This window comes from Anguilla rostrata, chromosome 7 (genome assembly GCF_018555375.3).
Source record: "Anguilla rostrata isolate EN2019 chromosome 7, ASM1855537v3, whole genome shotgun sequence".
NCBI classification, from domain to species: Eukaryota; Metazoa; Chordata; class Actinopteri; order Anguilliformes; family Anguillidae; genus Anguilla; species Anguilla rostrata.
The window spans coordinates 23,097,453-23,118,950 of record NC_057939.1 but is presented as its reverse complement, the minus strand read 5'-3'; the positions used below and the strand labels follow the sequence as shown (position 1 = coordinate 23,118,950).

At 45.5% G+C, this 21,498-nt stretch overlaps 1 protein-coding gene across 3 annotated transcripts in view; it reads right to left on the bottom strand.

The window, feature by feature from the left end:
• LOC135259425 (stromal interaction molecule 2-like) overlaps positions 1–21,498 on the bottom strand; it is a 49,284-nt gene that overhangs the window by 25,583 nt on the left and 2,203 nt on the right. The window contains exon 1 of one of the 3 annotated variants that reach the window (XM_064343829.1): positions 12,701–12,722. The exons of the other annotated variants lie outside the window; for them this stretch is intronic. Within the exon in view, the coding sequence (XP_064199899.1) occupies positions 12,701–12,713 (13 nt within the window). The 5' untranslated portion in view covers positions 12,714–12,722. Of the gene's footprint in view, positions 1–12,700; positions 12,723–21,498 lie in introns of those variants that run through there. 3 annotated transcript variants of the gene reach the window in all.

Sequence of the window (21,498 nt, the reverse complement as noted above, 5' to 3'; positions counted from 1 at the left end):
AAATTGCAGCAACCATGTGGAAGCAAAGCAATAATAGAAAAATAACAAAAACAATTTATTGAGAGTGACAGCCATAAATAAGGTAAAAAATGAATTCAGTCAGATTACCTATATTGAAAACATAAAGGTAAGTAACACAACGTGTCACTAACTAACTGTGAGAAGAAAGAGGCACTTTGAGCAAATTCCTGTTATCTGACAGGAAACACACACGCAGAAACATCTCCTGGGGGCGGCAGCTAAAAATAAAATACACTACGCACAAAATGAATAAAATAAGCTCTGCTGTAGCTATTAATAGCCAAGTGCTTTCAGTTTCCAGGATGTGGTTTATCCCACAAATGTCCAACAATGGCAGGAGTCACTTGTGCCAATAACAACGTAGCAGCACGCTCACCAGATTCTCTCCCAAAATAAAAGCAAACGCTGTCTGTGTGTTTTCAAAAAGGGGAAGTGAGGAAGGCTGTTAAAAATAAAAGCGCACATAAACACTATTTCTCAAGCAGAAACAACGTCAAGTGAGAGGCACCAATCTGTCTGTAATCTGGTGGCAAGGCAAGTGTTTCAACAACGTGAAAGTCATGACAGGATCAGTGGAAACTCTCTCTCACTCATACTCTCATACACACAGCCTCAATATTTGTCTCTTTCTCTGTCCTTCTCACACACTCTCATTCTTCCTTACTCTTTCTTTCACTGTTTCTCTCACTCTCTTTCTGTCTATATAAAGATTTCTCTTTCTCAGCTTTTGCATCATCACGGTTTGTCTTCAGGGTGTGGCTTGAGCTCCTTCCCCATCCTGTTCAAATAAATAAAAGCTAAAGGGAACAGGCCAAAGAGACAGACAGCCAAAGGGAACGAGAGTCTATGGCCGACCTTCACCCCTAACGTGACCAGACCAGAGCACAGCACTGCTAACAAGCACACCTCTTATGACCACATTTTGCTTGAATTTATCACCATCCAGTCGTTGGTTAACTGCCAACCCCCAGCCCCCCCCCCCCCCCCCCAAGTCAGTCAGTCAGTCAATCATACCACGTCCCACATTTTAACATTTGTTTTAAACTAAACCATTTTTAAAAATATATTCTGTTTTGTAAACAAGACTGGTTCATCATATATTATATACTATTTCAATATATAACCTTGTTATTATAAACCTATTAAATGCCTTCTATTATATACTATGGTGGAACAAAGCACTGAGATGGTAGAAATTTGCGTGAGGTGGTTGAAATTTGTTTAAATTTGTTTTTTTATTGCGCATAAGACTCCCTTATCCTGGAGTGACTTAGGCAGTTTATATTTCCCATCTTGATTATACAGCTGGGCATAAGAATCCTACTCAGGGGCCAGGCTGGATTCAAGCTGGCAACTTCCTGGGCACAAAGCCAGACTGGTGTACCACAGCAGGATTGAGGAGCCCCCACCCCCACTCCACCCCTGCAGAGACATGCCCTGACCCCACAGTAAGAAGACACCCCCTCGCAGAGATGGGGAGGGGGGCAGACGGCACGGAATTCAGAAAGTCAACATTAATGGCTAAAACATGCCACCAGCTCGGAGCGGGAAGAGCGGGGGGGTGGGGTGGGCGGGCGGGCGGTGCGGTGTAGTCAGAGCCCCTCGAGGAGACAATAACCCCCCCCCACCCCCCCACCCAAACCCACCCACCCTCCCACTCTTCCCGCATGCGAGACCCCGGGGGGGAGTCTCTGAGGTGTAAAGTGATACGGGACCACTAAAGCCTAGCCTGGGAGGGAGAGAGTGAGAGAGAGAGAGAGAGAGAGAGAGAAAGCGAGGCGAGCGAGGATGAGAGGTGAGGTCCAAGCTAAAGCGGTAAACACACCTCACGCCCGCGTCTGACTCACTCACGGGGCATCGCCCTCCATGTGGAGAAACCAGAACAAACAAAAAAAAACTAACCCGTCAGCTTTCACGGGGTGGGAAAAGGTCTTACTCAGCTTACACATACCCTTCTAAAGCAATGACAGTTTCACTCAAACGCTTCAAATATAATTCAGCTTCCGTTGCTCTCTTGGGTGGGTTTGACTACAGCTGATTAAAGAGCTCTCTGCCTCATACAAAAGCATTCTGTATCCAGGTCAAATGTAAAGTAAAGAAAATAGCGTTTTTAAATTTTTTTTGTTTATTTGGTAGACTTGTCTGGACGCTCCGTAACACTCTAACTTACAACACGCAGCGGCCATTTTAAAATGAGAAAGGCCTTAACACAGGCTGGAGGCTGCTTCAGCACACATTTGCCTTTCCAGCACAGCAACGTGAGTTCGCTTTGCATGTTGAAGCTCCCTGTGAAAATAACACGCGCAGGCTGCCGGATCCCGGACTCCGTGCGTCAGTCGAATGACAGGGAGGTGACCCCGGGTCTCGCACCGGGAGCGTCAGAGCGTCAGTACGCAGGGGAGAGGGCCTCCGTGTGCTTCTGCTTTTTGGGGGATCACTTCGCACTTTAGGTTGTTACGTCCCACCGCAATTTCCATCAATTTTTATTTTCTCCCTTTAACCCTTTTCTTAACAAGCCAATATTTATTTATTTATTTATTTATTTATTTATTTACTTATTTATAAATTTCTATTTTATTTTATTTTTATTTTTTTGGGGGGGTAGGGGGGTGGGGGGTGCTGGCTGGGGAGGTTCCACCCTTAAATGCCGATTTTCATAACCTGTTCATTTTCATGATTTCATTCATTCATTCATTCATTCAGGCCTGTCTGGGGCTGGGCTTCATCTTTGGAATTTACAGTTCTAAACCTCTGACCCCACACCCTACTGGCGCCTGGCTGGACACAGCCTCAGAGAAGGTGACAACAAATGCCCCTGTGCGCTCCAGACAATGTGTGATGTCAGCTGCATTTCCCCTTTAACTGTACCCACCCGGGAGGGAGGGGCATGGGGGGAGGGGGGAGGAGTCATAATTCAAGAGGACGCTCAACTAATAAAAGAGTGTAAATAAAGATTCTCAAGGGTCTAGTATTTCAGTTCATCAGCAGCTATTAAGACGCAAATATCAATCCCTACTGCAGCAGCCCCGAGGGAGGCACAGAGGGAGGGGGGACAGAGAGGGGGGGAGAGACTGGGAAAGAGGGAGGAGGAGAAATAGAGAGACAGAGCAAATACGAAGAACTGAACAGCTCCAATGCTCTTTTTAATTACTGTACATCTGAAAATGTGACGATAGGCAATGAAACAAAGACATTTTTAAAAGCCCTAATCATGTTACTGTATTAAAAAATATAAAACAGAGTGAAGAAACTCTTGCGAGGTGAAAGGCTAATCAAAGAATTTCAAAGGCTGACATAACTGGTCTTTTTTCAGCTGATTAAAAAACGCTAAGCCCAGATCCAGTTTGATTGCTTCGATGAATAAAACTGATTCCTGTTTTATTTTGGTTTGTCTTATGTTTTTGTTCATTTTTTGCCTACACCATTTGCCTGGTGGAGTTATTTGTTGTTTGTTGTCTGTTCGATTGATTGATTGATTAATCCACTGACTGATTAGCTAATTGTCTGATTATTTGATTGAAGCTTGCTCGATTGCTACAGTTAGCATGCAGCTTGCAATTTGTTTGACTGACTCTGTTTCTCTCCCTTACAAAGAAACTTTTCCACCACAAGCTCCACACTCATATGCCCCTATAGAACTCCAAGTATTCAATTTTACTTCATAAAAACTCTCCACATTGTGTATAATGTATAAAACAGTTTTATAAGCAAACAAAAATAAAAAAAATCTACAACCTGGTTTTGTATATAGGAACTCTCTTGGGGTGGTACAAATTCTGCTATAGTGTCTTGTATCTTAAATTATGTATTAAATTTAAAGAAGTTAAGTATTTTTATCAAGTCATACTAACAATCGTCATGATTTGGCAGCCAATGACATCCCCCCAAAGTATGGTGCGAGAATTTAAAAGTGTGTATCACTTAATACTGAAAGTTCAGGAGAAAGTGAAGCATCATAAAATACATAAACACTAGCCTCTTCAGAAAAAGTATGGGTCACACCAAAGAAGTACAGAAAGAAGTAGAGGAAAAAAAGAGAGAAATAACAGACATTTCACTGAAGGAATGCTTTGCGAAGACAGCACAGCTTGGCTCAATCTGTCTTCATTCATTTTCTCCACCTGTGGAGGTTGAGCAAGAGCTGACGTGTTTCCAGTAAAATGGCTGCTAAATTTGTGGGCGAAAGATTACATAACGATGGGACGCTCCGGCCTTCCGGGAGGGGCGGCGGGGGGTACGTCACGCGCGGCTACTCGGCGTCGCTGGCGCCAGGGTCGGCACAAAGGCATTCCGGCTCTTATGAGAAAGTGACGGGGGAACGGCGGATAATTCCTCGCCCGTAACATACGAGCCGACAGCTGTGATACAACTTATAGGAATGCGGAGCCGCCAAGCGATAAGGGCGTCTTACGTGTCAAAGACAGGGGGGTTCCTTTCCTGGGCATTTACCAAAAAATCCTCAGAGAATATTCTGGATTTTTTTTTTTTAATTCATGAATTGAAATTCAATTCATGTCCTGAAGGGACTGAATTGAAACAGAACCGACCCTTACCCTAGTTGGGGGTTAGGGGTTGCGATGGGGGGGTGAAATTCAGTGCCAAGACCTTGTCAGAGCCATCTGCCCGGTTCCTCAAACCCTACCCTAAACGCTGTCAGCGTTGGCTTCCTCCTCCAGAGTTCTCCTGCGGCGCTCCTGAAAAACTTCTCACTGGAGTCCTTTGTTTCTTTGACCTTGAAAGGAGGAGGCTGGTTGACCCCCTCTAGATAAACACACACACACGCACGTGCGCACACACACACACACACTCACGCACAGGCACATACACACGCACGTGCATGCACATGCACGCACACACACACACACACACACCAGATCCACAGGAAAAGGGGACCCATAATCCTTTGCTTGGGACACAGCGAGGGGAAAGAGGGGAAAGAGAAAGAGGCGAACTTCTGAGCACAATCAAAACTTCCAGAAAAGGAGAGAGACGGGGCGGCTCGCGTCCCCGGGAATGTACGGATCAAAGCAGGAACAGGATCTGTGCGCGGGCCGCCGGCCAGACGAGCTGGAAAACCCATTTAATCAGCTTTCCCCTATCCCCCTGCCTCCCCCCCCCCCCCCAACACTGGAGGGGGCTCGCTCCTCCACATTTAATCAGCTGCCCTCCTCACAGGTCCTGCTCTTCACAGGGGGAACAGCTCTGCTAGGAGCTAATTAGCCATTATTGTGTTAGTGCGTGTGCATATGCTGATAAAGATAAACAAACAGAAGCATACACACCCACACACACACACACACACACACACTCACTCACACATACACACACACAGACAGACAGACACACACACACACACACACACTCACTCACACATACACACAAACAGACAGAAAGACACACACACACACTCACTCACACATACGCACAAACAGACAGGAAGACAGACACACACACACTCACTCACTCACACTCACACATACACAAAAACAGACAGAAAGACACACACACTCACACACTCACTCACTCACTCACTCATACTCACACACACACAAAAAGACACACACATACACAACAACAACTCTTCTTTCTCTCAAGGCCGTGTGAGGCGGACTGTATCACTTATCACAAAAACATATCTCCTCTTTGCACAAGCATCAAAAAGTGCGTGTACAGCACTGAGATATAGCTAACATATCTACCGTGACTTTTAACATCAAACAACTGGTTCCTCTCAGTGGTATCCCCTTCATGTCTGGGTTTCCCCACCTAGCCTCCACAGAGGACCAGACACTTTGTGTTCCCATTTCTCTCTCAGCAGCACAAGGAGAAACAAATGCAGTCTGTGCCTCTACTGCCATCCACAAAGAAACAGGAAGCAGGAAGCAGTTTGTGGAGAGGAGAGCCCTAACAGAGACTAGCGCTAAGTGTCGTCTCATTCATTGTGAATGCGAGACAAAGTGTGGCTGACAATTGGAACTTCGCAACCACAGACAGATGTTTCAGCTCTAAGTTCAATGTCAGGGGTCTTAGAAACATTTCTGAAATAAATCTGACCACATACAAAACCTGTTCAAACATTGTTGTGGTTATATTACCATTTATTCTGCCTTTTATTGAACCCATTTTAAGACTGACAATAATTCTACACGTCCTGTAACAGAAGCCAGAGACCTGCATATAGTCCAGACACATGACGTCCAATAGGGTTACAAAGGATCTAATATAAAAATCACATTACGCAAAAAGGCTTCCAAAAGGAAGATTTATCCAGCCCCAGAAAAGTAGAGCACCCAACAAAAATGGTCTGCTGTTGGGTTCTAAATTTCAAAATTTCCACTTCGTCCTGAAAACCTAATAGCTAATTTTGCCTCAGTGAAATTAACCAAATTTAGAGAGAAAACAAACTGTAGGCTATTGCACGCAAGAGGTCTGATATCTGAAATTTTTAAAAAAACAGTCTGTGGTGTGGGGATGGCTGGTTTAAGCAGCCACACCTGCCCTGGGTCAAGCTAATTGGACCTGGCCAATTGGATAATTGGTTGAGAATTAGATAATTGGCCAGGTCTAATTGGACCCGGGAACAGGAGTGGCTGCACCTGTGCGTAGTGAGGTAATCACTGCGCACAGGTTAAATCTGCCATCCCCACCCACACCAGGGAGCTCTCTGTCATGACAGGGTTTAACATCTGCTCGTTTGGCTATACCAGCTTGCCAAACCCTCGTGGAATAAATGTGGACTATTTGAACATCTTCTCCCTGTGTCTCTGTGCTGGAGGGCCCCAAAGAAAGCCACTTCGGTGGCCTGTGGCAGGCGTGTTTGTCACAGTGGCGCCCAACGTGGGGCTCCTCCGGCACAGCAAAGAGGCACAGGAGGGCCAGCCAGGAAGCACACTGGACGAGGGGCGGCTGAGGTGTTCCCGACAGGGCTTCGGGCGGATCCTCCGGGCCGGGAATGGGGAGCGGAAGATGACCAGGGAGGGGAAGGAGGCAATCCTCAGCTGGGACGCTGAGGAGCTGCACCTGGCCGAGGAGGCAGGTCAGCGACGGGCGGTGCACGAGAGGTGGTCGCGCCGTGAGCTGGACTTGGCCGGGAAGGCGGGTCAGCCACGGGCGGCGCACGAGCGGTGGCCGCGCCGTTTTGCTTCCTTTCTCGTCCGTTTGGTTGTTTTTCGTTCTTTGTTTTGGCCTGGTTGGTTTGCCCGGAGCCCATGAGGGGATAAGCCTGCAGCCGCCCGCCAGCAGAGCCGACTGGCGGCCACCACAGCCACGAGGGTTCCTGGTCCCCAGCACCACAAGGCCAGTCCACCAGCCCACCAGCCCAGCCACCCCACCACAGCCCCTGGAACAGCCCAAGCCGGTGACGCCCCCACCAGCCAGCAGAGCAGCCCAGGACTTCCCGTGCTCCAGGAGGGAGGAGGAAGAAGGGCTGCCTTGTCGTCCGAAGGAGGGTCACCGCATGTACTGGACTGTTCCGGGGCCACCCACCCTGACTTTTTAATTTTTTTTTTGCGTGTTTGGAGTGTTTTTGTTTTTGTTTGTTGTCTTTGGCTTTGGGAGTGTGGGGGTGGGGGGGGGGGGGGGTAGGCTTCGGCCAGTGAGTCTCCCTGGCCTCAGTTTGGCGTTGGGGGTATGTGGTGTGGGGATGGCTGGTTTAAGCAGCCACACCTGCCCTGGGTCAAGCTAATTGGACCTGGCCAATTGGATAATTGGTTGAGAATTAGATAATTGGCCAGGTCTAATTGGACCCGGGAACAGGAGTGGCTGCACCTGTGCGTAGTGAGGTAATCACTGCGCACAGGTTAAATCTGCCATCCCCACCCACACCAGGGAGCTCTCTGTCATGACAGGGTTTAACATCTGCTCGTTTGGCTATACCAGCTTGCCAAACCCTCGTGGAATAAATGTGGACTATTTGAACATCTTCTCCCTGTGTCTCTGTGCTGGAGGGCCCCAAAGAAAGCCACTTCGGTGGCCTGTGGCAGGCGTGTTTGCCACACAGTCATAGGCTATATGAATCTGATAAGTTTTGTGCAGTATAGCCAGACTGTAATCAACAACACAGATGAGTGTTTAGTCTTCAATCTGGGTTTCATCTGACACAAGCAGGAACGCACATTTAACGCATCCTTCCTGTGTCACAACTCAAATCTCCCTCTACAGAATAAAGTGAGGTTTTGGGTCTGAAAAATCAAAACTGAACATTTTCAGCCTGAAGTTTAATTATTTTCAATGAATCTGCTGAACTGACAGAACTTAAATGTAGGCTATTTGACTCCAACAATGGTGTGAAACGTGTGTAAGCCTCATGAAACTGCAAGTTATGAAGAGCTTAAGCCAACTGTCAGCTTATCCCTCTCATACTGAGAGCAAAAACTATTTACTAAAGCGACCAATGCCTCAAGCAAAGAATGATAACTATGCATGGAGGCAGACAGATAACTTACATCACACTTTTGGCATTTAGCCCACACCCTTTCCCAAATCAATTTGCATACCTTACGCTCTTTTTACATACAGTCCAAATAAACATCTGGATATTTTAATGAAGCAGTTCAGGTTGAGTACCTTGCTCAAGGGTACAATGGCAGTGCCATACCCCAAAACCTTTATCACCAAAGCTAACTAAAGTCCTAGGGAAAGGCTCTCTCACTGTTAAGTTTTAGTGAAAGTGTGTCCGTATTTTACATTGTGCTACCGGCCGGAAGACATAGGAGGAGGTTAAGCTGTGGTTGGCACCCAAGAATAACCCTAAACATAGCTAAACCTCGAAGCCTACCCCAAGGCAGTAAAATTACACTGACAATTACTACTGTCAATCTCACGCCATTGAACAGCTGATCCAGTTGAAGCAGATAAGCAAAAACATTAGATGTTATTGTAGCACGCTCTGCTGCCTGACTGAACTGATATGGGAATACCATGAGAGCAGGGAGCCATTTCAAACACTAAAGCCCACTAATCCCTCACCACTTCCCATTTTTACTGAAGCCATTCACCCTCTGAACAAACACGCACTAGCGAACGCTGGGTCACCCAACGGGCGCACTTCTGATTTCGACAGCCACTGTCCAACGGGAGTGAGTGAAGGCCCGTTTCTCACCTGCTCAAAGCTTTCAGAGCGTACTTCCTGTTTGTGAGTTGCGACTTCCTAGATTTTCAGTGTTGCAGTGGTGCTGTCCATCAGAAGAGAACCTGATTCATGGCAGTGGCATTAGTAGCTTGTTTCAAGAAAGACATTTGGTATGCCCTTATGGAAACGGGAATATACTGAAAATATGTTGAAATAAAACATCAACAAAACATATCGTATGGAACTTGCTGGTATGCCAGTTTTCAACAAAACAAAATGACCTCAACAACTCTGGTCTAAATGATACTTTTGTATCACAGTAAAATGGTTTGTAAGGTCCAAAGGAAAGTCACATCTTGAGGTTTCCACTTGCAACAGGATATTGATAACATCGCTGTGCCATGTTGGTTGACCTCTCCACATGTCACAATGACTGACTCACAAGAACAAATCACTGTTCGCCATCAATATGACATAACTTCAAATCAGTGGTAACGAAGTCAAGGAGGAAGCGGTGTTGCTCCACCACTTGGGGGGTCCATTTTGAAGCACTGCTCTGACATCACACGCTTTCACAGCCTAATCTAGCCGGCGTCTCAGCTGAACGTTCGGGGGCTTCAGAAAGCAGTCGACCGGTAAATCTACTGAATAGATTCTCTTTACATATATGCAGTCGTTTCTGTTAGCTAACGACCTGTGGTGTTCATTGCAAGTCACAGACTGAATGAAAGGCCTTGGGGAGCTTTGTTCTGGAACATGGTACTCACAAATGAGGTGCAAATGGAAAAACGCTTGACATTTAAATCTCTGCTTGCCTTCTGAAGATAGCAAGGAGGGAAAAAGAGGTAGAGGGAAAAAGTGAGGCAGAAAGGGCAAAAGAAAGAGTGAGAAAAACAAATACGCATACCTAAAATATACAGGCAAGATGGACCCATGGTAACGGATAAAGAAATTAAACTCCTGCCAGACATAAAAGTGTGATACTATTAAAGAGACATGATACTCAACTCACTGTTGTTGGGTGATATTGATATGTGATCAATTAGGCATTCAGCAGACACTCTTATCCAGAGCAACTCACAGAGATTATATTTCTACATTCAATCCATTCATACAGGTGAATATGAATATGTTGTGAAGTAATTCAGGTTAATTGCCAGGGAACCAAACCTATAAGCTCAGTCGCAGTTCCATAACCATTATGCGGCATTTACTGTTATTATTCACACAGGGACACATCACAGAAATATGTGGATTATGTTTATATGGGTCTGTGCCATAGGCCTGTGAACACAAAGTCTGTGTTAATGAGAAAAAAAATAGTAATCTCACTGTAAGGGCACACATGATATGTACAATAGTCTGTTAACTAACAAACAAACACACACACACACACACACACACACACACACATATGCTAAACGCACAAGTCTGTCCCTGCAACAGGTCAGAACAGTCCAACCCCCTGCCCGTCCCTGCTGCTCCCGCCGCTCCCAGCCCCGCCCCTCCCTGCCCCTTCCTGCCCCACCCTGCTCTTCCTGCCGCTCCCTGCCCCGCCCTGCCCCTCCCTGTCGTGCACAGCCAGCCTGGAAATGTGGCCAGTGCTCCCGTGCTTTAGGATGGGAACACAGAGGACACAGAATCTCGCTTCAGTCCTCTCACTGTCAACGGGACGTTTAAGGACAGATAGCAAACACTGTGCAGCAGAGACTAACGGAATATACCTTCTCCACTGAGCACTCTCTCCACTGAGCACTCTACACACTGCGCACTCTCACTACTGTGCACTCTCTCTACTCAGCACTCTACACACTGTACACCCTCTCCACTCAGCACTCTCCACACTGAGCACTCTACACACTGTGTACTCTCACCATTGTGCACTCTCCACACTGAGCACTCTACACACTGTGTACTCTCACCACTGTGCACTCTCCACTCAGCACTCTCTCCACACTGTTCGCTCTACACACTGAGCACTCTCTCCACTAAGCCCTCTACACACTGAGCGCTCTCTCCACTGTTCAATCTACACACTGTGCACTCTCTCCACTAAGCACTCTTTCCATGTGATGCTGAGCTCTCGTTTATGAGTGCGTATGTGTGCGTGTGAGTGTGTTTCTGCACGCTCATACAAAACGTACATCCGTTAATCCAAATGTTATTTTGACACCACTATTATTTCATGCTCTGAGCTAAAGTGAAGAGGTTCTCAGTGGCTTCCCTTATCTTCTTTAAAGTATAACCCAAGCTGCGAGCACTGGAACCCAGCCAGGTCCACTGGAGGATGTGCCTGCCAGCTCAGAGCTGACCATCAAGTATCACGTTAGCAGCCTGAACTTCACCGGCGGCCATTTTGATTGCCTCTGGTGCCTGCGGATGACATTAAACTTTATACGGTGGACCAGGGAGGCCCTCGACTGTTTCACTTAACAGTCGGTCAGCAGAATCGAGGCTGCTGTAGCATGCAGGTGCCACTCCTGAAACACAGGACTGGCGAAAGAAAAGTTCTGTACGCAGCAAACATCTAAGGTGTCTCTTTGAATACTTAACAAAACATATGAGTGACACTGGTGGTGTGCTTTAAAGTGAGGATCCTTCATAGTCCTAGTACATGTCTAATTACACAAAGAGCAGTATGTGTAAAATATTACTGTGCTAGTCGCAGTGCTAATCTGGATAATGATCTTCGACAATGATTATTCTGCGGTCAATAATATAATGCGTATGACTTTTTAAACAGTTTTTAAAAGGGAAGTGTCGCATTTATATAATTTACGCACCGAACAGGAACGTGACCTCAGCACAAAAACGTGCTGCTTAAACATCACAGGAATGGCTAAAACACCAGCCGAAATTGCCTGTGATGGGTCACCTCAGGGCAAGAGCTAACAGAATCACCCCACTGTTCGTTCGCAGTACCAGTTAAAAGCTAACAAACGGCAAGCGGAAGGAAAAGCGAAGCTAACACTGAAAAAAAAACGTGCTAACGGGCTTTCCCCTCGACTCCCTGGCGAGCGCTGAACCCTCGCCTCTTCTCGTTAGCGGCGAGCGCGCCGGCTCCGTTACCGCCTCTGATCTGCAGAACTCATTAACGGGGAACCGCGCGCAGAAGGCGTCAGCCGTCGAAAAAAGAACCCCACCAAGCGCTGCCCTTTAGCCCCGGGGGGATTTAAAGGCTAGCAGAAATTTCTCTAGGCTAGACCCTGTCATGTTTAATTATAAAGACGTGTAAGCGCAAAGAGAATGCATGTACATCCCTGGGGAGCTGACATCATCACTGGGGGCGTCCATGTAAAGGTCCCCCCCCCCACACCTGATCCCTCGTTAAATCCCATTAATTAATACTAGCGAATGGGTGGATGACTACATGGTCAGTACACCAGATCACACTTTTCTCCAACATTGTTTCACTTCAGTACCAACCGACTGTAATAAACCTGTTCAAATTTTAGCAAGTAAGAATGTTTATTGCTTTAATTTTTTTCATTTTTATCAGACCCATTAAACATTTAGCTCGGGATTTTTACTACCTATAAAGGCACCTTAGAGTGTTTTTAAGAGAAAACAAAATGCCAGGGAATCTGGAGGGAACTAAAAAGTATTTACCGGTCATTCCCATGAAGGCAATCTACGCGTTGCATGTAACGTGTCTCCCAGGGGCTCGATTTCAAACAGAGAAAACTGAAAAATAAAAAGAAGCTCAAGGACTAATGAGTGAGTTATTACCACAGCCCAGTGGGCCCAGCCATAAGCAAGACGCGCACACACACACACACACACACACACATGCAGGCACACACACACCCACCACACACACAAACACACACGCACACACACACATGCAGGGACACACACACACTTTCACTCCCTCTGATCTGTAATACCCTCCGCTGAAGGGCAGCATTCAAAGGCATAAGCTTCCGTCTCTCCGTGTTGCCGTGCCCAAGAGAAGCATTATCACCTCTCATCTCCACTCCCTGTAAGAGAGCCCAGAACAGAAACGCCCGTCCGCTCCCCAATCCACCTGAAACGCCCGCCGCGGTTCGGCCTCCCAGCGACTCGCCAGGGATTTCCGCCGGAGGGGGGGAATCAAGGAGAGAAACCTGGCAGCTGATCCGGGATAAACACCTGACGGCGCCACCAGCTGCGTGCCGATTTGGGCTAACCGGTTCCGCGAGGCCCAGGTTACCCACAGGAGTCAGGCAGCGGGAAGCCCAGACCCCGTTTCAGTTACATCCTGTTCGGTGCCTGGATTAAGCGTGTAAAGAACGCATTTATCCTGAGGAAAAGGTCAAGTAACAATAGGGGGAGACACCTTTAGATACAGTGTTTCAAAGGCACAAAAGGCAATGAGTATCAGACTCTTCTCGGGGTGTTCAGTGAAAACAGTACCCTCCATAAACCCTGCTTCGTGTGTGTATGCCTTACTCAAAAAAACGAGCCCAATAAATAACTCTCTTATACAGAATCAATGAACTCATCAGTTCCAATTATTATTATTATTATGGGAGGAGCATAGACAGTGACAGACAAACATTAACAGAAAAAAGGGAGAGGGAAAGCACGGGAAAGGCAGAAGCAAGAAGGGGCATGACAGAGAAGAAGAGGAAGAGAAAGAAAGAGTCCAAAGGGCATACACATTCCCTTCACTCTCATCCAGCACTATGCATCCAGAAAGGTTACAATACAGCACGAGAGAGAGAGTGAGTGTGTGTGTGAGAGAGAGAGAGAGAGAGTAAATAAGCCCGATCTCCATTTCTGTTTGTAGTGACATCACAGTGCTGCTATGACGGACGCTCAGAGCCTGCGGTTACATCACGCGCCCGAGTCAGGGCAGCATCCTGGTGAGTTCCCATTCCAGACCGGAGGTCTCCCAGCCAGGGACAGAGTCCGGTCCTGACCGGAAAGCATTACCAGAGCCTTTAAAAATACCCCACCGCTCGGCCTGAGCCCTTCGGGAAACAGACTCTTTCTTAAATTCCTCAAGCGTCAGGGGCAGCCGCCATGACGACTGAAGGTCCGGTCAGCTGGCAGGCACAGAGACTGTGACGGCCAGGCCCACATCACACACTCGCTCAATGCACTAATGAAGATTTTCTCACCAAATGAGTCAGTTCATTGTGTTGATTGGTAGGCCACACTGCTTCACTTCGACTGTTTGATTTCAATTAGTAATGACCTGTGTGTGATGCAATCACTGCATCTGACACTAGAACAAGCTGTCCCCTTTTTTATTGTTTGTTCCAGAGTCACAGAGAGAGGCTTTTAAGAGCCTTGAAAGTTATTGTACATCTTATGATCACAGCACAGTCAACCAAGCAAAGTAAAATATTTTGATTTAAAAAGAACGGTAAAACTACACAGTAGAAAAAAGAGAAGTCCAAAATACCGCCCAGAAACCCCCTAACGCAACTTTTCTCTGATCAATATCAACAAACCAAGATGTAGTGGCCGCTTCTCTTTTTTTAAAATAACTCCATTGCTATTCCTTCGTCGCAACCACAAAGAATACAGCGGCATCGAAAGCTGAATTTATAGTAGCGGTGTCAACTCAATGTCAACTCAATACATTTGGCAATACTGTGTCACTCTAACATTCTGACACTCTATCATTTTAGCATTCTGACATTCTGATCCAGCAGCGTTCAGTGCCTTCTTGAATGAGGGACTGCCAACGCAGAGCTGAATCTCAATGTGTGAGTGCAAGAGCGTAGGAAGGGAGAGGGAAGCATTTCACCAGCGCACAAGTCCAATTCAGACCTGCTGACTACACACCGGGGTTGCCAGGTCCTTGAGACCAAAATAACTAAAGGCCCAATCAAAAACAGACAAAAATAGCCAACAAGTACAGTGAAAAATAGCCTGGTATACTGCACAAAAACAGAATTTTGAGACACTCCTGAGCATTTAACCTTCAGATCAGTGGTTTCATTTAGGCGATTTTTTTCAATATGAAAATGTCCATTGTCTGAACAACGATAACACTGCCTTAATCGAAATTTGAGAAAAAAAAAAAAACTGCTTGTGTTCATCCGTGTAAAAATGTCTTTCACAAAATTAAGAATTATGGCTCAAAGTGACATTATTTTTTTATGGTGTTTCCAAAAAGACCATTCCGAGTTTGCAGTTGTGTCAAGCGTCACACGACAAGGCCCACAAACGGAACACTGCGGCTTATCCACAGATTCCCAGGTTCAGCAAGGTATGTGATCTTATCCTGGAGGAGCTAAGCCCACCGGTGTTCAAAGCACTCTTTATTTTAAGCTCTTTCCACAAATGAGCCAGATAGAGAAGGTTGTACAAGGGTGAGGGTGAATCGGACATCTGCGCAGGCTGAGGGTGAAGCCCACATCTGCGCAGGCTGAGGGTGAAGCCCACATCTGCGCAGGCTGAGGGTGAAGCCCACATCTGCGCAGGCTGAGGGTGAAGCCAACATCTGCGCAGACTGAGAGTGAAGCCCACATCTGCGCAGACTGAGAGTGAAGCCCACATCTGCGCAGACTGAGGGTGAAGCTGACATCTGCACAGACTGAGAGTGAAGCCCACATCTGCGCACGCAGTGGGAACGTGTCACCAGCAGTGCAGTCCCTGTGCATGCAGCCATGAGCCATTGACATGACGGAAAGCGCTGCCTACCCTCCCGTTCCCCTCTTTCTCACTCATGAAGTGGAGCGTCCGGGGCTAAATGCTAAATGCAAAGTTCCACTAGGAGGTCATTACTAGAAATAAATAATCCTTTGCAACGTAGGCCACCCTTCAGTAGCCACTGGCTTTAACGGGGGAATTGAACTCACTGGAAGCGCATAAGAACACTGACTCACAAGCTAACTGCAAAGTACTGTTTTCCCACCTCTTCTTTAATGTGACTTTAACGCTCGAGCTCCGCTCTTTACTTTCAGGGAGGGACACAAAGCCCAGTAGCGCTGTGCTTTCAGAGAAAAGTTGAAAAATGGTGAGATTTTGCTGAGGCTGGCTGGAGCAGCACACCCCCCCCCCCCCCACCCTCCGGGTAATTCCTCTGGCTATCCCAGTGTTTGCCTTCAGCGAGAATGTTTGTTGAAACGCTAAACAAACAAAATACACAAACCTATTAAACATGAAGAAATTCACGTCCACTGTGCTACTTAGCCTACACCAAACCACAGCAGCCGCACAACCTCCCCCACCCCAACATCTACACATAGCCTAGCTAAAGCTGATGTGGAGACGCACACATAGGGGCATTTATTTGGATAACGCCAACTATTTGGATTATACTTATTACTAACAGTGCTATCTATATTTTATTCAGTTAAATGTAAAAAATCTGTCAAATGAATCATGATTCTTGACTGTTGTAAAACTCAACAATTCACACATTTTCACTGCTTAGCAGAGGAAGACAAAAGGTGAGTTTAGTAAGAATGAGTGACTGGATTGCACCTTGACAGGATGGTTGTGCTCAGCGATCAGGATGGCATCTGTTTTCATTGCAAGTCCTCACAAAGATAGGAAGACCTGTTATGGTGAATGTGAACTGCGGGTACATAAACCTCATAAAATATAGCGGACTTCTAAAATCCTTAATTGTTATTTAGTTTTTTTAATGGTAGATTTAAATTAAAATTTGTACATAAGTAAAACTATAGCCTACTCTTTGGGATGGTACAGGTGTGTCTTTTCGTGTTTATTGTTGTACGGCGAGTGTGTCATGTAATATGTACAATACAAAATAGTACAGAATTACGCATTCCCTTTACACAGATCACAATATGTGCTGCTTGCACACTGAATTTACAGTACGCCCTGTCCCTGAAAAAAGGCCCCACCTCTTTATTGTGAATCTGGCTGGTTTAAGTGGGAAAGGTGTAGCCTACTGTGAAGAAGAATGGGTGGAATGTTATGTAATGACATAACAAAAGGTGCCAGAAAAATACAACGTATCAATTACCTTCGTGTGACAAGACAGTTAACCGGAATGGGCCAATAGTACGATCGAAAACATTCTGTTTCTGGGGTGGTGGGCGGCCCTTAGAGAAAAGCAGTGACCCTGTATCTTCCATTACCTCATGAGAACTCCTTACTCCTCGTGTTTTAATGGATACATTACTTTGGGATCCCTCTAGCACACACGCTGTAATGCATTTAGTTGTCTGCTCTTTGGATTTCCTATACAAACATCCTCTTTCTTTGTTCATTTCAGTGCCTGCCAAAGTTGTGACGCGTGCATATTCATTCGCGCAAGAAAAATGCGAGGAGGATTAAGCTTGTCAAAGGAGCTAACGCATAAAAAGAAAAAAAAAAAACAAGGAGAACAACATTTTATTCTTGGGAACTCCATTTAACATGTATTTCCAGCAGACCTGGAGGAACCATTATCATACAAATGAACTACCAAACATTCTGAATGTACAGTGGCCCTCGAAGGAAGAGCTTTATGTTTCTTCCGCATTTTAGAGCATACATCATGCACGGCAAGTATATATAAGCCAATGGAAAAAAACTTTAGTAAATACACACCGCAATTTATGATTCCTAATAATCAAAAACACCGCATTCATCACTGAAAGTGTACGGAGAAAATGTAACTGCAGTTAGATTGAACCAGCTCCACACTTTCTGCTTGACAACTTTTATTGCGGCCAGCAAGCCAACTGTAGGATCATGTGGAATTAAGCATTCAGTTAAAAGACTGCTACTAAGGGATTTTTTTTTAATGGTGTCATTTTTTTACCATAACAATAGTCGGTACTGACTCAGCAGCTATCCTGCTACTGTAGACACCTGTGAAAATGGAGGGAGTGGGGTGATACCTCAGACACTGTGGAAGGCTATTCTCTCAAGCAGGCCAACTTTCATGAGACCTCCATTTTAACAGTTAATATTCCATGGGCGTTTCTAACAAACAGCAGCACTAAAGCACCCTTACATAAACTAGCCTATCCTTAGGTCTCTTAGTTCAAGGACATAAGCCTGGACAATCTTTTCTATTTGTATTTTTTCCAGAGCAAAACGAGCTTCTTAAACAAAAGCTTTTCAGTTGAAAAAGAGTGGTACAAACCCAGATAGAGTGATGGTGTGAAACACTATAATCCTGCACCGTTTCCTTGGAATTGTGTGTGTGTGTGTGTGTGTGTGTGTGTGTGTGTGTGTGTGTGCGCGTATGTACGTATGTGTGCATGTGTGCGTTCTTTCAGATCCTCTCTGTCCCTTTGTTTCATTTCACTTAATTCAAGTTTCATTTCACCCAAATTAAAGTTTTCTAACCCACAGAATCAGAGGATGCTTCGGTTGGGGAACCGGACACAGCATATCCGCTTGACCACAGCCACATCTGTACACAAATGGGATTGTGGGTAGGGACTGCCGAAAGCCTCACAGGCCTCCCACGCCAAGGGGCGATTTTCTCAGGGGGGTTAATAAAATAATTCAAAGCCATTTTCTATCCACTTAGTCTAGTCAAAGGACTTAACTCCTTACTGTACCACTGCCCAGCTTTGAGAGGGGATTTCTGTCCTACTCGCTGTGAAATTCATCCATACGCACCACTTACATCAGCTTAGAGACTCACCCCAAAGCCAGTGGCCTTGCACAATTTCAGACAGTATGAACACGCAAGGTAAAAATTATGGTTTATTACTCACGATTTGTGGCAAGCACATTTTGTAAACAAGTTCTGTTAGCTTAGCTTCCAAAACAAAGTGACACCCTCCCTCCCCCGCCCCCCAAAGCACACACACACACACACACATTAAAGCAATTACCAGCAGGTCTCAGAAAGAGTTCACTGCAGGGTCTGCCTCCAAATGCAACATCCCAATTTTCCCTCTGGGGTCAAAACTTGTGACCTTTAGCTCACAGGACAGATGCTATATTCATCTTCTAAGCAGGAAATTCCATCATTATTGGGACTATTTCACAGGAATAAAGCAAAAGACCTTTACATTTACCAAATGGTTTGAAATGTAGTTACTCAGTCAGTTGCATGTTACCCTAAGGGTGCACTCAACCCAAATACTCGTGGAGCATTATCTTTAACTTTGAGTAACAAATTCCGGCAAGTGTCAATTTGCTTCACAAAAGTAAACGCAGGAATACCATCATAAGCAAACCATAAAACCTTCAGCGCAGACATTTATGAATGCATATACCATTCGACAGTCATAGTGTGCAGAGCCCCTATCCATTTCATAAGCGATGCTAGCATAATCTAACAAACCATGATATGTCATACGTCTTTTATAATATGCATGGTGACACAGCACACCCTCTTGCAGTCTACACTGTGTCAACTGACATGAGCGTTTATGAAGATTTATGCAGTGCTTGCCAAGGTTTTTATGTAATTCTTATGTAAACCCTGAATAGAAAGTGTTTGCCAAATGCATTTCTTTCTTTTCACTGACTATCAAACTTTGGGATATACACACAAAACTGAGAAAGTGCAGCCCTCGCATACATAACGGAGTATAAGTTTTTAAGGTGCAGCACCATGGCAGTAATACTGAAGGGCTCTCTCTTGCGCATCAAAAATAAAAAAGTCCCTCAACTCTTATAGGAACAGGCTTGTGGGCCAATGCATTGTTGTATAATTGCATGAGTTGTTCCAGCTCTCAAAAGCTGGGACATGATGATCAGTCTAAGAAGATTAAGCACTAAAGGTATACATCATCCAAACAGCTTCCTGTAATCTCGCTTCAGATACAATTATTCACAAAAAATTGTCGACGCCTTGCTGTCTGGCGGTTTAAACGTGACATCTGTGCAAAAACCTAGTTCCATAACACTGAGTCATCCCAATGGCATCAAAGGCATCCCCTATAAATGCTAAGTGGTTTTTTTTTTTCCCTTCGTGTTACATCACACTGAGCCAGTGAAGACCACAGCTTCCTGGAGATATCACTGCATGCGATTTACATGGTTTTGCATTTGTCCTATAAAGGCTCACAGGCGGTCAGGTGCCCTTTTACAGGACCAGGGTCACAAACAAGTAGGTTAGGCCTAGTGATGATAGAGTGAACCTCATACAGGGTAGATTTACAATGAGCTGTCAATGATTTTTTTATTATTATTATTTTTTAACCAATCAAAATAATTTGTCCTTCATACCAAAGCAAAATGACAGGCCCAAATCAGTGGTAACATCAGAGCTCCTCTTATTTTGGGTTTTGTGAAACCATCAGTGCTTGTGAATCATACGTGCAAATGGAAAATTCCCCTGTGTATTTAAAAGCGGATTTTAACTCGAGACATACAGGTATAGTCTGCAAAAAAAACAAAAAAAACATGCAAAATCAGGATAAAGCAGTGTCCCTCCTTTCAGTGTTGACTCTGCTGGGGAAGACATGCCATACAAGTGCAAATGCTATACAAAGTAGGGTAACAACAGCCCAGAGACCAGGGATCTCCAACTTTTGTCCTATAGAGGGTTGCAATATCTGCTGTTGTTTTTTTTGTTTTTTTTGTGTTTCAGCACTTTCAGGGCAAGTATCTGACTGTCAACAAATTAGCAGAAGAGTGAACACGCCTTCTTCCAAGGCCTAAACTAGCAACTAAAATTAAAGAGAACCACACAAACCAGCAGACAATTTTGCCCTGCAGAACTATAGCTTGAGTTGTCCACTTTAAAGGTTAGGAAAAACTAAGCAGGACCCAACTGCAGCTCTACTGCCTCTGGAACCGGCATCTCCACTTGGCCCTGCACCCAAGAAGATGTGTGCTAACTGCAACACTCACATCCGCCTTGTTTCTATAGTGCTGCTACAGTTTCACCACCATGCTTAATGAGGGCTTTTGTGCAGAAACACTGACTCACCAGGGTGGGCTTAAAGCTGCACACAACCCATGGCGGATACACTAGTTTGCTGCTTGGGTTGCCATCTGTGTCCAACAGTTACATCATTGTAAGACTAGATGCCATAGCCATTATCACTGTGCACGGTTGATTGAATCAAACCCTATAGGCCTAACTGCTCACTGTTCCTCAAGTACAGCCGAAGCACCTACCCATATCAAAGAACAACCTGTCTTTCTCAAACACGTACTGCCACTACACAATCACCTAGATCCTGGAAATATGTGAAATATAATTTATCAAATGAAAATGGAAAAAATGTAGGCTATTCAGTCGCCAGGTCAGGTTGCTTCTCCAATTTCCTCTGCAAAGTGGTGAGACAGTCTGACGGATTTCTTTCTTCTCTTCCTCAAAGTCAATGGGTGGCATAGTCTGTTGACATTTCCAGACTTGGGTTAACCATTCCTGTTCCACAATTGTCCGATTCAGTAACCATAGCTACAGCTTGCCGAAGAGCATGAAAGAACCTGTTCAGGATGCTCCCCAAGCATACACACACGTGCCCGCACACAGTTCCTATGCTTGTAAGAAGGGTCAATGCGTCCACCCAGGCCTTCAATTTATAAAAAAT